The following is a 16,295-nucleotide window of genomic DNA, read 5'->3' on the forward strand; positions in this document are numbered from 1 at the left end:
GCCTAAGAAAGGCAAGATGAGCAATGCTCCAACTGTATAAAAACACAGCATTAAAAGAAACCCACATGAGTCACTGAACTCTGTTTAATGTACTAAAAACCCTCTTGTTGCATCGGTAGAGCTTTCACAGTTAGTAAACTCTGTTTAAACCCTTAAGACTTTCTTGTTTGTTGTATTAGTGCCAAAGATGTTTGGCAGCAGGTTCCTGTTTAAAGTCCTTTGGGAGGACACGGTAACCTTTGTGCTTTATTGAATTATTATTTGCCCATCATCTTCAGTCACAACAATGCCGAAAACCGTATAATAAGGAGCTTTTTAATCAAGTGCGTTGGCGGGATGGTTTGTGTTTGCTCGTTCTTGTAGAAGCAGAATTGATTGAAAAGCTGTAAGATGGCATTTAGCCTCACTGGGAATGATTTAAATTACCAGGAAAAAGGTCACGTAACAAAAATAGCCTTTATTGACAGGTAAAATCAATTATATTAAGGCAACAGCAACACTGACAGGCAGACTGAGGGAGTGAGTGCATCATTTTAATTTTGGCTGCAGGTTATCAGACTTCTTTTGCATATAAATCAGTAAAAGAAAGAAGAAAGAAAACTAATGGATTCAGAAATGATTTTTGCTGTCTTTGGCTGCATCACTAGGCTTCCCGTCCTCTGTTCTGGAGCTCTGTTGAAAAACATGCATAGAAAATAAGGGGCAGTGACACATTTTTTAATTATTGACATTACTTTGATTGATTTGAGTGGAAAATCTGCAGAGCTGTCCTAATATGAAAAAGCCTCATACAGACATGAGCGTGATTTCAATCATCTCATCTCACTAGTGCTCGTCTATGAACATCAGTGTGTATTACTGCATTCATCATGTTGATCTGTACCTTTGACTTGAAGAGCAGGTTAATGACGCCCTTTGAGCGTCTGTCTGCTGTCCGGTCAGAGGCCGCGCAGACAGACATGCTCTTGCTGTCCCTCCGGGCTCGAGGAGAGTCCACCTCCTCTGCCCCCCCAACCACTGCCAAGGACAAACCTACATGCAGACAGGAGGAACGACGGAGGATTTAGTGTTTGTGTCTCACTGATTATCTGCCTACAACACGTCGTCTGCCTCGTCCTGCAGCCAGACGTGTTTTTTTCGTGACTAATTGCTCTCTTGCAGCTGTTTTGCTGATGAACTCTGTGTTCTCTCTCACAACTCTGTGTCTGTTCAGTGAGGCAGTGCAGCTTGTAGTGCTAATCAGAGGGAGTGTATTAAAGTCACTGCTGGCTCAGCTGGGCCATAATGGCAGGACGCCAGTGAAGGATCAGTATATCGTGTCCTGATGCAACGTTTTAAAATGCAGTGTTATAACAATGAACTATAAAGCTGATGAAAAATTACAGCATTCACTGACTCACACAGAAGCATTTTCCTTACATGACCTTCCTTTTTGGATTACTTACAGTCAGCTTTTCAGTTCTGGAATAAACAGTACTTTCTCTCAGGTCATTACTTTTTATTCTGACTTTGTTTATGGGTCACAGTTATCTATGCAGCACCAGGTGGATGGTGTGTGTGTGACTGTGTCTCTGTGTGTGACCTGTGATGGCAGGCAGGGATCTGGAGTTGGCATTGGTCAGCAACACATTTCCTTCATTTGAATCTGCCAAGTTGGTGTCACTGCGGAACTCCTGTTTCTTGGACAGCTAGAGGGAGACAAAGATCACTCTAAACCCACTAGACCAAAAAAACACCTTCACTCATGACCTCTTCTCGTATTCCATGTTGCCTCTTCTCACCCGTTTGGAGTCCAGTGTATTTGTCCTTTCTCTTTCCTCTGAGATGAAGATCATGCTGCTCCTTTTCTTCTTCTTCTTACTCTTCCTCATTCTGACCTCTGTATCGCCCACTGTCACCACCGCTTCCTCCACTACACTTGCACTAACGCTGCCACTAGAGCGCTGCAGTGTAGAGGACCAGGAGTTTGGTGACTCAGGAGGTAGATCCCTGGAAAGAAAAAGGAAGTAGTCAATTATACATATGCAGATTCATTACTGAAACAAGGTTTTCTCTAAAGCTGTTAGGTAAGTGTGAATGGAACCTGTCTGCATGTGACTTGGTTGGAGTGCCACATTCAGATCCCTGCAGTGAGGAAATGGAGATGATGGATTGACGGAAGGAGCGCAGCATGGAGCGTGGACGAGTTGACTTTCTCTCATCTAAGTCCGGCTGGAGAGAGAACACACAAATCTGAGCGGCATGATAAAAGGGACAATACTAGAATGGCTGTACTGAATCTGGAAAAGGTGAAACAAGCAGACAAAAGAAAGGCAAAAAAGGTAATTTTAAAAACAAAATATTGTATCACCTATTCAGTTGTTATTTAGATTCCCCAGAAGGGCAGAGCCAATTTAGACATTAACAACCATGTTTGCCTCCATTCAAACCATCCACGCCTGCTTCTGATTCTGACTACTTTGATCTTTAAATGGCCTGGGTCAGCCAATTTGCAGCTTAATTAGTGCAGCTCTACCACAGTAATGCTGTGTCCAGCCTTACAAAATGGAAGATGTTTTGGATTATATAAACCAGTTAAAAAGCTCTCATTTTCACTACTTTTTCCCATCTTGTCTGAATTCTTACCAGCTCTCTCACTCCATACTCCTTCTCCACTTTCTTCTTCAGCTGTTTGAAGCACTCCTCCATGCGCTCATGGAAAGGACGCAGGTCATCCGTCACTCTCTTTCCGTGCAGGGAGATTCCTCCACCCAGCAATGGGATCTTCAAATAAAAGTTACGGTGTCATCAGAGCAACAACACAAAAGTAGCACCTGCACATGTGGTGGGTACATGTGTTCAGTACCTGCCATGCTATGAGGTCTTTGAGCCGCAGTAGTTTATCTCTGTCCTCTGGGTGCTGCTGAGTATACTCCTCAGTAAAGAATGCCTGATACAGAGGAAAAATAACAACACCTGGTTTTAAGAAAAGAGAGAATTAATTTGTCCCGTGGGTACATTTGTAGCATCATACACTTAAAAATCCTGCTCACCTTGCAGCAGATAATGGGTAAGTCAGCAGGAGACCCAACTCATCATTATGTGCATTACAAAAAGCATTGGCTCAAGGAACAAAGCATAACAATAAAGCCCCAGGAATTATTAATACGGTCTGTCCCTCAAGCTGCAAAAGGGTGTTGTATTTATTTTTGCTCCCTCTGCTTGAAATCATTTGAGTTGCAAAATGTAGACCCTGTTTGATCATTACTGACGGAATATAGCTAATAATACAAGTTTTTTTTTACAAGTAGTATAGTATAGAGTATATAGTATACTATAGGGTTGTTAGCATACAACACATAACATACACTAATGATTCTCACTTTCGGTTGTTTATATCATCATATAAATTGTGTGACACAGCCTCTCTGTGAAGACAGATGCTATTTTGGTTTTCTAGCAGATGTGCAGTTCATATTTGCAGAGACTAAAGAGTCATAAATGGACATCCATGTTTTACAACAGAGAGCAACAAACAGTAATCAGAGTCATCAGAATCTCAGACAGCGCTTTATGAATTAATGGTCAATCCTAAAAATATCTATTTTGAATAATAAGAGCAGATTTAAGAGCTCAAATTATGTTAGAAAATGTACCTTTTCATACTTGGCAAAGCCTCCCATGACGGCTGGGTCCACAATGCCATTGAGCAGCATGGAGAGAGGATTTATGGGAAGGCTCCAGTCAGCCTGGTACTGGTTAATCATGGTCAGAATCTTCTCATTGGTGGACTCCATGGTCTCAATGGCATTCTCCAAAGGAGACAGAGTAGTCTAGAGAAGGAGGCAAAGGGAGTGGAGGAGGAGGAGGAGGAACGAGGCCAGGGACAGATGAAGGCAGTGTGGGAGATGTGAAATAAAAAATGTATTGAAAAGAAAAAAAGAATTTAATCAGTGATGTTGAGATGGAAAAACACCTGAGACAATACAAGTCAAACATGCAGAGAAAACACACACTCAAGACGTACATGTTTTATGTCAGTAGCCTCAAACCAGCGCAGTATGCCCGGCAGCTTGTACACAGTGGTGAAAGTTGCGCGTTCAATCCACATAGACTAAAACAACAAACAGATGGGAAAGGGGAAAAAATAAGTAAGTAAAGCTGTTAGATGAATTCTTGCCACCTGTGAATATTCATAACGCAATATCATATTTTATATTACATGCAGAACTGTTACCAGACACTTCCTGCACAATCTGGCTTTAATCTAATCGAATCATTCCACCACAGTAATAACTGAATCTGATGCTGCGTCTCAGCCGCTCATCTGAAACCTTTAAGCAGAAGCAGGTGCCTTATCATATAATCATATTATTTTACTGCGGCCTGTTCTTGAAACAAATCCAGTTATTTTATAGGAGATGGTAATCTTTTTATACTGAAAACCATGCAAGCACACAAATGCTGTCATGGTCCCTGGTCCCATTAATCTTAAAAGAACTCACTGCAAACTCATTGTTTGGGTCCACAGGTCCTTTCCTCACTGGTCTGGAATAGTGAAATCGTTGCACATAGTTGGACTTGTAGAAGCTATAATATGCAAGAAAGGAAATACAAAGAAAAAACAGACATACAAGTCATGTTAAGAAAACAATGGTAATTGTTTACAAGGGAGAAAGATGCACATAATAAGAACTGCGTGGCATTTGTTATTGCTACATATTTCACATCATTAGAATATACAGTATGTTAATGTAAATAGCACTGACTTGATGATCTGGTCAGGAACAGGTTTGTTCTTCAAGCGAGGAGGGATCTCCAGGACTGGCTGCACAGTGAAACACTGGATATCTGGTTCAGACCGCTCAGAAATAAACATGTCACTGCATGATGGACAGTATCTCCCTCAGGGATGTGTGCGACTTCCAGCACTGGGACTTAATCCCAGATGTGTATTGGCCGAGACAGCTCAAGATGTCGTGGTATAAGAAATCACAAGCAAATACAGAAATGCTGCAAATAAAGCAAAAGACATGAGAAACATGGTTGTTCTGTGAGATTATCGAAATAGAAGGCTAACAAGTAAAAAGGCCATGAGATGAGCAGGATGTTCAAATAATTTCAATTTCAGCTCAAGTAGCAAAATGTTGACTACAGACATGTATCGTTACAAAAAGTATAAGCAACCTTTGCCACATTGAGAGACATCTGGCCCATGGACTATTTTCTTTACTTAACTTGAGCTCTTCTGGCCACCATAGTTATGCTCTTAAAGCAACAACAAATTATAAAATATCTGAAGGATACACTGAAGTGGAGAGTTCCTGATATCATCTCCTGGCATGGTGGTTGTGTTGAGGCGCACGGAGCTGGGGAACTGGCTCATCAGCTGGTTCTGGAAGTCCTCTCTACGCTCGTACTCCTTACCACGGTGGATGAACACCTTGTTCTGTAGTCAGGGGGGAATAGACCAGTGTGAATACATTCATAAAAAGGTTAACGATCAATCACAGCAGATTAACACATCTGATAAGTACAGGAGCAAAAAACATTGGAATATTGTATTCATGCAGTTGCTGAAATTTACAGATCCACAGAGTTCCCAAGTACCATGATGGTGTGTTCAAAAACTTGCAGTATTAAACGTAGTATTAAAAGTTTCAAATCTGAAAAAAAGTTATTTCAACCCTGTTGTGGCAGGAAGGCAGCCGGTGGTGAAACAACACAAAATGATATTGCAATACTGTTGATGTGTATGATACAAACCCTGAGGAATGGAGGGTAGCCCTGTCCATAGTAACCCACTGCGAAGTAGTCTGGTTTAGGCCTCAAGATCTTCATAATATTCTCATAGAACTTGGCCTGTTTCTCCTGCAGAGAGACAAATGGAGGATCAGAGGTGAGCTTCAGATGTGCACTGTGAGCAGTAGTAGGGAGTTTTATCAACTCATGCCAATGACAAAGCAACCCTCAGCAGAATGCTGGGCCTGCGAGGGTGATAGATGCAGAGAAAAAGTGCATGCTATCCAAGGGCAATGCCTGTCATTTATATAACCACATATATTCAGCATTAGCTGGCAGAGCCAGCAGTCATATAAAGAGAGAGAGAGTTTTTTTTTTTAACTGGTGGCAGGAAGAAGATGCTGGTACGGGAGGAATCACTTCTGCAGTGGTGTCAGAGCAGAAGCAAGAAATAAAGCTGAAGAGTGATTGATAGGACAAAGAGAGATGGTGAAGCAGCTGAAGACTGACAATGAGGAATCATGTCTTGAGGTCTATATAAAAGTACAAACTACAGAAAAAAGATGTATTTTAACTGTGGGTCTTAAGTGTCAATTCAGCATTAAACATGGATGAATCTGTCTGCTGAATCGTGTCTGACAGTGTAAATGACTAAGTAGACAGGAAACTGAAAGTGAGAACAGTATGTTCTAAGTTTAAGCACCCAAGCAGAGGGAGGGAGCAACAGTTGCACTGCAAGAGGGCAACTGAGAAAACTGAACATCTAAGACCTCTATAAAAGGAAGTGAATGAAGAAAAACTGGCAGAAGGAAAAGACTGGAAAAGATATAAAGGACTGAGATTGTAATTCATTACCAGTCTCTTGCTGAGTAACTCGTAGTCAAAGATCTCATTTTCATACTGCTCTGCTAGTTCCTTACACAGAGTGATGGCCTCTTCCCACATCTAAATACGCACACAGACACACACATAGCAAGGAAAGAAACAATGTCCTTCATTACACCATCTGCTAATAAATCAGCAGCAGCTGTTGTGGTGGGAATTCATCTCATGAAAATCTCTGTTTCCAGGTCTCTGTGGAGTGGAGGGGAGTCTCTCACTCTGCTTCAGAGGACATAAAGCACTGGTGGAGAATACAAAATCAATGCAACACAGAGACAATGACTGGGTGACTTTCAAAAACAAAAGTATTAATAGTAAATAACACCAAACAAATAACTGTGTAGATGTTTAGTTAAAGAGGAGAATTTGTCTGAACACAATACTGACCTTCCCCTTGTCAAAGTAGTCAATGATGGTGTCGTACAGAGATTCCTTGAGCTGCCGCTGTGTTTGGGATCCGTGGAACTCAAACTGGGGGCTACACATCTCATCTGACCACTAACACAAAGACATGTGTGAAGATATGTACGACTTCTTCTGGCACAAAAAACTGCAGATACAACAATCACATTTGTAATCTCATTCATCACAATTATGAAATAACAGGGAACAACATGAAGCTTTGACTTTCTTTTTTTGTAATAAATCAATATTAGTCCTAAACAGAATGTGCATAAAACAGCATCAGGATACTCATTTATTATATAAATGAGACAATAGTTCACCTACTGTTACATAAATTACACTGAAATCCATTTAGAAACTATACACAAAGGTACATCATGATCTCTAAAACTGCCTAATCTGCTCAGGATAGTGAGGAAGAAGATTATCGCATGCTGTGTGTTCCAGCCTGCCCTTTCCAATAATTCAAAACAGGAATGACAGGAGTGACACTGCAAATGAATGGAGATTATAAAAAATGTTATAGAGTTTTACTGCTTTGATGTAGTGATATGAGACACAGAGAAAGTGAAGAGGAGATGACGAGCAAGAGATGCCCCTATTCCCCTGCCCCTCTACAGAGGCCTCTAAGTGTCCCATAAAGGAGATGAAGAGACAAAAGGGGTCAAACACACAAACAACAAAATCCTCTCACACACAAACCTCCATGCACTGTGCAAGTGCTCCACATCAATCACCATAGTGATCTAGCTGCAGTCGCTGGTGCCAGGCCATAAACTAACCTCGGAGCTTCATCATTTGGAGGCCAGCGACGTAGCAACCATTTATCAGCTAATAAAAAACTGTCTCATTTATGTCAGGTAGACAAGTAATTAGGCAGAGGCAGACACTGGGCCCAGCATTGAATTACAAAATATGTCTTTATGCATCCATGCATGTGTCCTACCTTGAGCAGACGAGAGTGTAGCAGCAGCGTGTATGCAGCCTCTGTGTAGTTTTCCCCATCCAGGTGAAGGTCCCTGAGTTTGTAAAGGTACCTGAACACACACACAACATACAAACACACACAGTCACAGTTCATGTAATGAACAGCTTAAACATTACTCCACTAGATGCCACTGTTGGGCAGACTGAAGGCCTTCAAATAAAGTATTATTAATCATAAGTGAGGTACTCTGCTTTCCTCCCTCTCTCACACACACAAACACTTATGTACCATTAAATATGTACACAAAAACAATACACACATATGAACACACACATTTGTTTTAATGACCTAACAGATGTTTATAGCCCAGTAATGTTTTATCAGCCTGACAAGAAGAAAAATGGCTCCTTGTGGACCACGTCGCTTGTTCACTGCGACTGCCTTTTGTTTGGATCTTTTTGCTGTGTCTGTCTCCTTCTGCCAGAGGCTGGAATTTGTCACTAAAACATTGACGACAAGGCAGCTTTTAAATGATTGATCCAGTGACTGTTTGTGCAACATGGTTTTCCTCTCAGGTCAACTGTTCCTTCTGCTGATGTAACAGTTTCCTCTGATTTCTTGCCAGAATAATCTGGCTAGATTTGTTTGACAACTGTGCTGGTCACATCTACCTCCTGGAGTTGTTTGGCTGTCCCTTTACACTTGTCTGTTGTCTCTTTCGCCCCCGATCCTTCTGTGAATTCCTGCTCTCTCTCATGTTTTCCATCCTCACCTTGGTTGCATGTCTGCCCTCATTATTTCTACCATGATCAGTATTTTCACCAAATGAACTGAATTCAGCAAGAGGCAGCTTTTCCATCTTTTTATAGTCTAAAGAGGTCAGAAACCTATTGTGCTGCACAATTAGGTATGTCAAATTCATCTTTTAATTGAAATCAATATAATGTTGCTGTCTAATCAAGCTTCACGCTTGGAGTCCACTGCATTTAACCTTGAGTGGATAAAGTGGTGACCCAATTCCACTAAACATACTAATTCCAGGAAGGTTTGGAGCATGTAGTTTTTACAGGTCTAAACGGTAAAATAATTTGAACATGCTGCTGAGAGAATTCCTTGAAGACTTTACTAAACATAAATAAAATAAAAAGCAGCATATTATGCTTAGTATAGTAGTGAAGTAGTAGGTACAGCACTGTGAAATTGGGACACATCAACATTTGTTTGCTGTGTTCCTTCTGTTCTATATGGCTTATTGAAACAGTGATGAATAATTGTTGACAGAGTCTGTGTCAAAACAAATGTTTTGTCTACTACACTGGATTTGTTAAAACGTGTCAAATGATTCATCTACAAATATAATTGTTCCATAATTCTTAATCTATGTTAGTATTTCAGATTTAGGTTTTGTTATCCATTGTTGTCTAAGCATTGCATCATTCTGACTCATGATATAACACAACTGATAAAAGTATTTGGATAACACTGATGAGCTAGGCAGCCAAATGTCGCTGTATTCTCCGTGAGGGAGACAGATGATCAGTCCCTGGCTTTAGCTTACATTTACACTAATATGTCTAAAAGCCATAAATACACTATGGGACCTGAGACTTTTATGGTTTCTCTTTCTCTCCATGCACACTCTGCACATCTTTCTCTGCCTCTCTCCCCTCTCCCTCCTCCCTCCCTTATGCTCATCATATCTCTCTGTTCTCCCTCCAGTCAGACCAAGGGCTGATCCTGTGGATTTTGACATTAATTCAGTGGAACTCATATAATCCCTTGTCAGATTATGGAGCCACACACACACACAAACTAAAACACACGCATGCATGTACACACGTCACATGCAAATGCATGCACATACAAAGCAAACATGCACCATTTAAAGATTTTTATGTCACATTCAGCATGTAAATACCTGATGTACATCCCTTCACGGTTGATGTCCTTGTAAAAGTTCTGCAAAAATAAAAAGGAAGGTTTAGTAAATGTCATTTGTATATGTCAATAAGTGTACGTGACAGAAATATATTTAAAATCACTTTAAAGCACTACAGTGACAATTTCTGTGGTGTGCATTTGTCCAAGAGGACACAAGTCTCTGCTACGGCACACTGCTGAGTAGCTGAGTGTGTTAATCCGTGGGAGTGTTTGCATGTATTAGTTAGCTATCACAAACTTGCAATTTAATAAAGCTTAATGACATCTACAGAGAACAGAGGAGTGGACAACCTCATGTAACCCACCCTCCCATCAGCAGCACAAATTAACACACAGAACAGTATATACACACACACACACACACACACACACGTTGCACACAGTGAATTTGTGTATAGTGCCAACAGTAGGGCTTCAGTGCAGTATCACTTCCTATACATCTTTCTAAATCGACAAAACACACCAAGCAGCACCTGTTTAAAAGTCTGCACATGTAAGCTATAGTTTATGTTGTTATATTTGTGAACAGCATCAGTTGGCAGATGACGTTACATTAGCCTGAGTTGATTTTTCTCCCCAATATGTACATTTGTGTTCCTTTGAAGGTCCATCTGCATGAGCAAGCATGACAAATATTTGTGTGTTTGTGTGTAATTCCTAAGTAAAGTTAGCCTGGGGGCGGGGGGGGGGGGGTGTGGAAATAGAAAGGAGAGTGCACTGGTGCCTGCTACCCCGCAGAAAGGATTTTTCAGCTGGCCAAACAAATGAAATAGAATAGCAAATGGGCAGCTGCCACAGGCTCCAAGTTAAACACCTCTGCAATATGCCAGCCACAGCTTCCTCTCTCTCCTTACAGGAAAATAACATATAATAAGGCACAAACACAGACACATCCATTTATCATTATTATGCTGAATGTTTGCATCTCACAAATATTTAAAAAAAAATAAAACAAGGTCTGCAGGAGGAACCCTAATTCAATGTGCTTGCATGCTACAGCAGTTATTGCTAAACCTGTGAATATTGTGAGGGAGAATATGATTAGGATATCACATACAAGACAGACTTTGGAACAGACAGGAACTGATGCAACACACTGCAAACAGAGACCAGACACAGGAATGAAGCTTTTTCTTTAGATCAATCAGCACATACATTAGATGTGGAAATGGAATAGAAAGACCTTGGCATGAGAGACATAAAATCAGCAATTCATAATGAGCACTTCATTCAGTTTGGTTCCTTTAGTATGGATGAGATTACTGACTGAGATCTTTAAAGACTGAACCCACTTACTAGTGTCTTCTTCTCAATTAATAATGGGGTTTATTGATGTGTTTGTGTGTGAGATCAGCAACTCTTTGCTGTGCGGTTCGATACTACAGCTACGACGTACAGTACAGGAATCACAAGGTTACTGTCAATAAATGCAAATCCATGGTGACACAACATACAGATTCACAACATAGACGGCTTTGAAAGATTCAGTGAGCATCAGTACACATGAAGCAAACAAAAAGATGAATTTTTTTTTGGAGGAAAGGCTTACATGGTAAAATTCTCAGGCTCAACAATTAAGTAGGGTCTTTAGGGGGTGATCTATAAAGCTAATGATGGCCACAACAAAGGAATTCCTTCTTACCAGAAGGTTGACAGTGCAGCTCATGCGGTTGTTGCGGCTGTCATCGCTCATCACTGTGCGGTAGTCAAGGAGACGAATAAGGAGTCCTTTAACCAAGGAGACAAAGTGCTGCACCTGTGGCCTCAGCGTGGGTTTCTCAGCAGAGCAGTCCAACAAGCTGGCAGACAAGCAGCCGCAAGTTAATCAACAGAGACGTCTGAGAGGGTTCGTGTCTTATTATTCAGTGCTGGGAGTTTTGTGCATAGCTGAGAGACTAAGTGTTAAAAGTTACAAGACTCGAGTATCAGCAAGAAATCCACTCAACAGTTGAAAAATGTTATATTTTTACAGTGTAACTGATGTGTATTGTATTTAAAATAGTCTAAAGACCTACATGGTCTCCAGCAGCTGCATGTATCGTTCGTCTCCACCTCCACCCTCCACCTCGTGGTCCAACTTCAGAATAATCTCATTCTCAAACTGCAGATAAACAAAACAAAGACAAAGCAAAGAGGGGACAAAAGGGAGATGAGGAAAGAACAGAGGAGAACAGGAGGAGAAATCAATTATGCAAGCTTAATTAAGGTGTCCATTTTACTTTTATATGCAGGGTAACAGAAAATCAATGCAGGAGGACAATAAATGCGTGTCCCTGTTTCTGTGGGAGTGTGGATATTTTGTCTGCAAAATTGATTTTTTTTTCTCTTCTTTTGTAAATGTTACATCAAGAGGCATTAAAGGTAGGGTAGGAGATTTCATTCTGATGCACTTTTTGTTAAATTAGCGTAACTTCTCTACAATCCGATAGTAACCGATTAGTTCTGCAGTTTCGCTTTTAAACAAAGAACATTAATCATCTGTGGAAGCTATAAAACGCTAAAAACATCAGCCAATCCCTGCACGTAGAGTTGGCTGGTTGTCACTCTCTTCCTGCTCTGTGTGCATTAGAGAGGTACGTGCATGATGGCCGAAGTCACAGACTGGTTGGGAGGCTTCGGGGTGAGCCCCGAGAGAAAGGGGTGTGTGTTTGATTTTTCAAAATCTCCTACCTTTAATATAAAGAATATGTATGTACCTTGTGGAAGTTTCCATAATGTGCATGTTCACAGGTGATCATGTCAAAGAAGATGGGAATGGTGGCCCTTCTCAGCTCCTCCTCAGGGATCAGAGTCATCTCCAGGATGGGACCGACCATTCCAGGGATGAAACAGATCTTGTGACTCCCTGAAATGCGCAAACACACACACACACACAGACACAGAAAATCACATCTGACCCCACAGTCACCACCTTCCACCTACCCTCGGGTAACACCTGGAGCCAGCAGATTTTTTTTTCTTAATAAAGTTCCTCTGCTTCCTATCTGCACAATATACACCTGAGCTTTCTGTACAGACCACCAGTAATTCTATTTAAATAGTGAACCTTTGCTACCATGCTGTAGTCAAGGACTAAAGTCATATCCTGAAACAGTAAGACAATCATATTTCATGCATTTTCTTACCTAGTTTGTACCACATGTCCCTTATAGCAAAGCCAATGAGCCGCCTCATATCTCCATATCTGAAATAAACAGTGTGGCAGACAGTAAGGCAGGAAAACACACAGTTTACAGAGTGAGCTTAGAAACAAAGTTTTCATCAATACTGCTATTTTCACCCCCAGAAACTGACCAACCCAGAGGATCCAGATAATGCTGAACCTACGTGAACCTAATTGAATGTCTGCCTACAGGTAACACATGGCTTTAATAGGGAGTGGGTGTGTAAACAGTGAGCACCGACTCCAAAATAGATCACAAATCACTGAGTGTTTCATTAGTGCAGGAAGGGTAGGTGAGGTAAAGAAATGAAATGGCTCCTTTCTCACTTGGCCAGAATCTTGTTCCTCTTGGTTGGCGAGAAATGCTGAAGCTGCAGAGACTCTTGGGTAATAAATGCCACCGCCAAGTGGAAGTAGTTATTCCATAGCTAGTCAGAGAGGAAAGGGGAGTAGGAGACGAGATGGAGAGAAAGAACAATTGAGATCCATATTAAAAGAGGCACAGGCACAATTCCTGATTCTGTCAATGTAAGGTAAAGCTGCACACTCAACCATGCTTACCTGCACTTCAAAGTCATTGTTATTGAGGAACTTTTGATTCATGGTGTCAGCATAGGTATTGATTGCTCTGAGGAACACTCTAATGGAGAGACACATACACATACCATCAAAGCAGCATTGGAACAGGTGAAAGGGAAATGCTCAAATTGAAATTATGTGAAAGGCTTGTTTCATGGATGTTATTAATGATTGATGAATGAATAATTGATAATAGAAAAGGAACAGATCTGTAAGTTATGAACCTAAGAATTGTGATTGATAAGTTTGCCACATATGGTAGAAAGAGCTACTCTATTCTATATTCTATATATATTCTTTAGATCTTTAGAAGTAGCCTGAGGGTGACAAATGTGGTTACTGTGGGTGGGTGCTAAATGAGTTTAAATCCATACTTCTGCAGGCTGAATATCGTCTTGATAAAGGAATACTCCTCTTTTCAGCATGCCGAATCTTCTTTTGTTAAATTGTACTAGTGTGACCCATTTCAAAGTAGCCCACCAGCTGCATTTCTTTTGCATTAATAAAAAAGGATGTAATCTGCTTGCTTATAAACCACCTTCCATGACAACACCCATAGGTTATTGAAGTTCTGAGTTGCATCCCTCACAGCCAAACAGAGTGTGGATGGGCAAAAGTTGCCACTGAAAGGGAACTTATCAGCCTTGTACCAGGCGGTAAACATGTTTGCTTTTGCTGTGAAGCTGGACCTTTTAACAGAGAAGTCTATAGGGATTGACTCGCTTTTGGAGTCAGCCCCTAGTGGCTGCGATGTGAACTGCAACCTTTAACATTTCTCAGCCACGAGGACCAGTGTGGTCAATTTTGTATGACAACATGTATGACAATCTCCATCTACCTTTGGCCAATTTATCAATCTTATTGTTGTTTATCCAAGAAGTCCAGCTTTAACAGCTGCTTGAGCACATGGCTGGTATTTCACACAAGATTGTACAAGACTGTCACAATGACAGATCCTGATAGCAACTTAACACAGTGTGCAGGTGTATATAAGATATGACTTCATAGATTACTGAAGTTAAAAAGCAAACCTCCTTTTGCTTATCCATAGCAAAATTCCATTTCCACCTTTTCTACTCTTTCTTCCTGTATCAGTTTATCTCTTCTCTCAACCCAGTCTGCAGCCTCCTTATCAACCTGTCTTCTGCTCCCTCTCACTTTCTTTACTTCACAGCTTTAGAGCCTCCTCTCTGCCTTATATCACAAAAACTCCACTGATAGCTTTCACTCCCTCAGCTCACAGACACACACATATGTCACATCAGCCATTTTTATCGTTGCAGTTTTGATCCGGCTTTAATATCTCTGACTTATCCCTGTGTGAGTTTGTGCGAATGAACAAGTCACTGTCAACAATCCTTTAAAATACACAACCAAACCTTATGGGCCCAATACTGAGAGTGAATTAGTGTGTATGTGTAGCACTGTACCTGTTCTGTACCATGATCATGGCCATCCAATCAGAGGGATACACATGTTTCCCAATCAGGTCCTTGAAAAGTAGGAAGGACTCCATCAAGAAGTCCTGCAGAAGATGACCAAGCGTGTCAGCGTTTTGTATCTCACATAAGAGTGTAATAAACACCTGGAGGCTTTGGTGTGTACTTACCACTAGGTCAGTGGTTCCCGTGAAGGTTTCTATGTATTTAGTATAGTGACGATCATCCATCTGACTGAGGATAGCTGTCATGCAGGCGACAACCCTGGACTACAGAAGTAAAGTGGGAGAAAGGGAGAGAGAGAGAGATGCACCATTACTTTTGGGCACACTGACGCTGCCCATAACATATATCTAAAGTCTAAAGTTTAAATCTCTTAAGGTAATTTGTTGCTGAGGCTGGCTAAATACAATTTAAAAGAAACCCTCAGTCTGTCTCACAGTAATTTGTGCCACTAAAATACCAGCCTAAACATTATCATTACACAGTGCCCACAGGACCTGGAGGAAAAAGGGCAGCGCTCTGAGCGAGAAAAACAGTTATTTTTTATGTTATTTTTAAAGATGCTCTTTGCATTGACAGCTATTACAACAATGTTATTCACCGTTTAGCATAATTGCTATGAACAAACATAACCATTGTTGCCGGGAAGTCTGATAGCTTCAGTATGATTGTGCTGACTGCCATGGGTTAGGGTTTAATAGATTCTAAATTTTCGCTAAACAAAAAAGAGAAGGATTTATTACATATTAGAGACAGCTTAAACCTTTTTCTGCAGGATGTTGCTGATTTTGTATCATACGTGAGAATATTTTACACAGTGTGATATAAAAAATATGATATAAAAGTCTAATACCATCAATTCACAAGGCACAAACAAACACAAAGGGTCACACGTCACTTACGTACTGCAGGTTTTACTGATTAGTTTTAACAAAGAATTATCTCCTCATTACATGCACTTATGTCTGAATATGGCCTGAGGTGCGAACACAAAAGCAGAGAGGCAGAGTAGTAAGAGGTGGAATTAAAAGATAGAAGATGAAAGAAAAAGAGTCAAGAGACAGAAGAGGTGGAAGAAGAAGGAAGCATTGCTATGACTGCAAAAATAAGACATGAAACACAAAGCTAGAAAAAAAGGAAAAGTTCTAACCAAGCTTTAGGTGATACATTTGTGTAAAAACTACATATACTGAAAAAAAACGAACTGGATTAAAGATCTAAATTATCTTTCTAT

At 40.7% G+C, this 16,295-nt stretch overlaps 1 protein-coding gene across 1 annotated transcript in view; it reads right to left on the reverse strand.

Moving 5' to 3' along the window:
- Positions 1–437: 437 nt before the first annotated feature.
- dock2 (dedicator of cytokinesis 2) overlaps positions 438–16,295 on the reverse strand; it is a 77,534-nt gene continuing 61,676 nt past the window's right edge. Inside the window, exons 27-51 of the mRNA XM_028415642.1 lie at positions 15,229–15,327; positions 15,050–15,144; positions 13,602–13,680; positions 13,368–13,468; positions 13,003–13,061; positions 12,574–12,722; positions 11,893–11,978; positions 11,520–11,676; positions 9,855–9,895; positions 7,955–8,045; positions 6,991–7,101; positions 6,577–6,666; positions 5,746–5,850; positions 5,287–5,428; positions 4,749–4,830; positions 4,485–4,569; positions 4,007–4,093; positions 3,636–3,812; positions 2,846–2,929; positions 2,626–2,763; positions 2,084–2,211; positions 1,782–1,989; positions 1,583–1,688; positions 884–1,032; positions 438–672 (exon numbers count right to left, since the gene is read on the reverse strand). Of these exons, the coding sequence (XP_028271443.1) occupies positions 610–672; positions 884–1,032; positions 1,583–1,688; positions 1,782–1,989; positions 2,084–2,211; positions 2,626–2,763; positions 2,846–2,929; positions 3,636–3,812; positions 4,007–4,093; positions 4,485–4,569; positions 4,749–4,830; positions 5,287–5,428; positions 5,746–5,850; positions 6,577–6,666; positions 6,991–7,101; positions 7,955–8,045; positions 9,855–9,895; positions 11,520–11,676; positions 11,893–11,978; positions 12,574–12,722; positions 13,003–13,061; positions 13,368–13,468; positions 13,602–13,680; positions 15,050–15,144; positions 15,229–15,327 (2,712 nt within the window). The 3' untranslated portion in view covers positions 438–609. The remainder of the gene's footprint in view (positions 673–883; positions 1,033–1,582; positions 1,689–1,781; positions 1,990–2,083; positions 2,212–2,625; positions 2,764–2,845; positions 2,930–3,635; positions 3,813–4,006; positions 4,094–4,484; positions 4,570–4,748; positions 4,831–5,286; positions 5,429–5,745; positions 5,851–6,576; positions 6,667–6,990; positions 7,102–7,954; positions 8,046–9,854; positions 9,896–11,519; positions 11,677–11,892; positions 11,979–12,573; positions 12,723–13,002; positions 13,062–13,367; positions 13,469–13,601; positions 13,681–15,049; positions 15,145–15,228; positions 15,328–16,295) is intronic.

Source organism: Parambassis ranga, chromosome 10 (genome assembly GCF_900634625.1).
Source record: "Parambassis ranga chromosome 10, fParRan2.1, whole genome shotgun sequence".
Lineage (NCBI taxonomy): Eukaryota > Metazoa > Chordata > Actinopteri > Ambassidae > Parambassis > Parambassis ranga.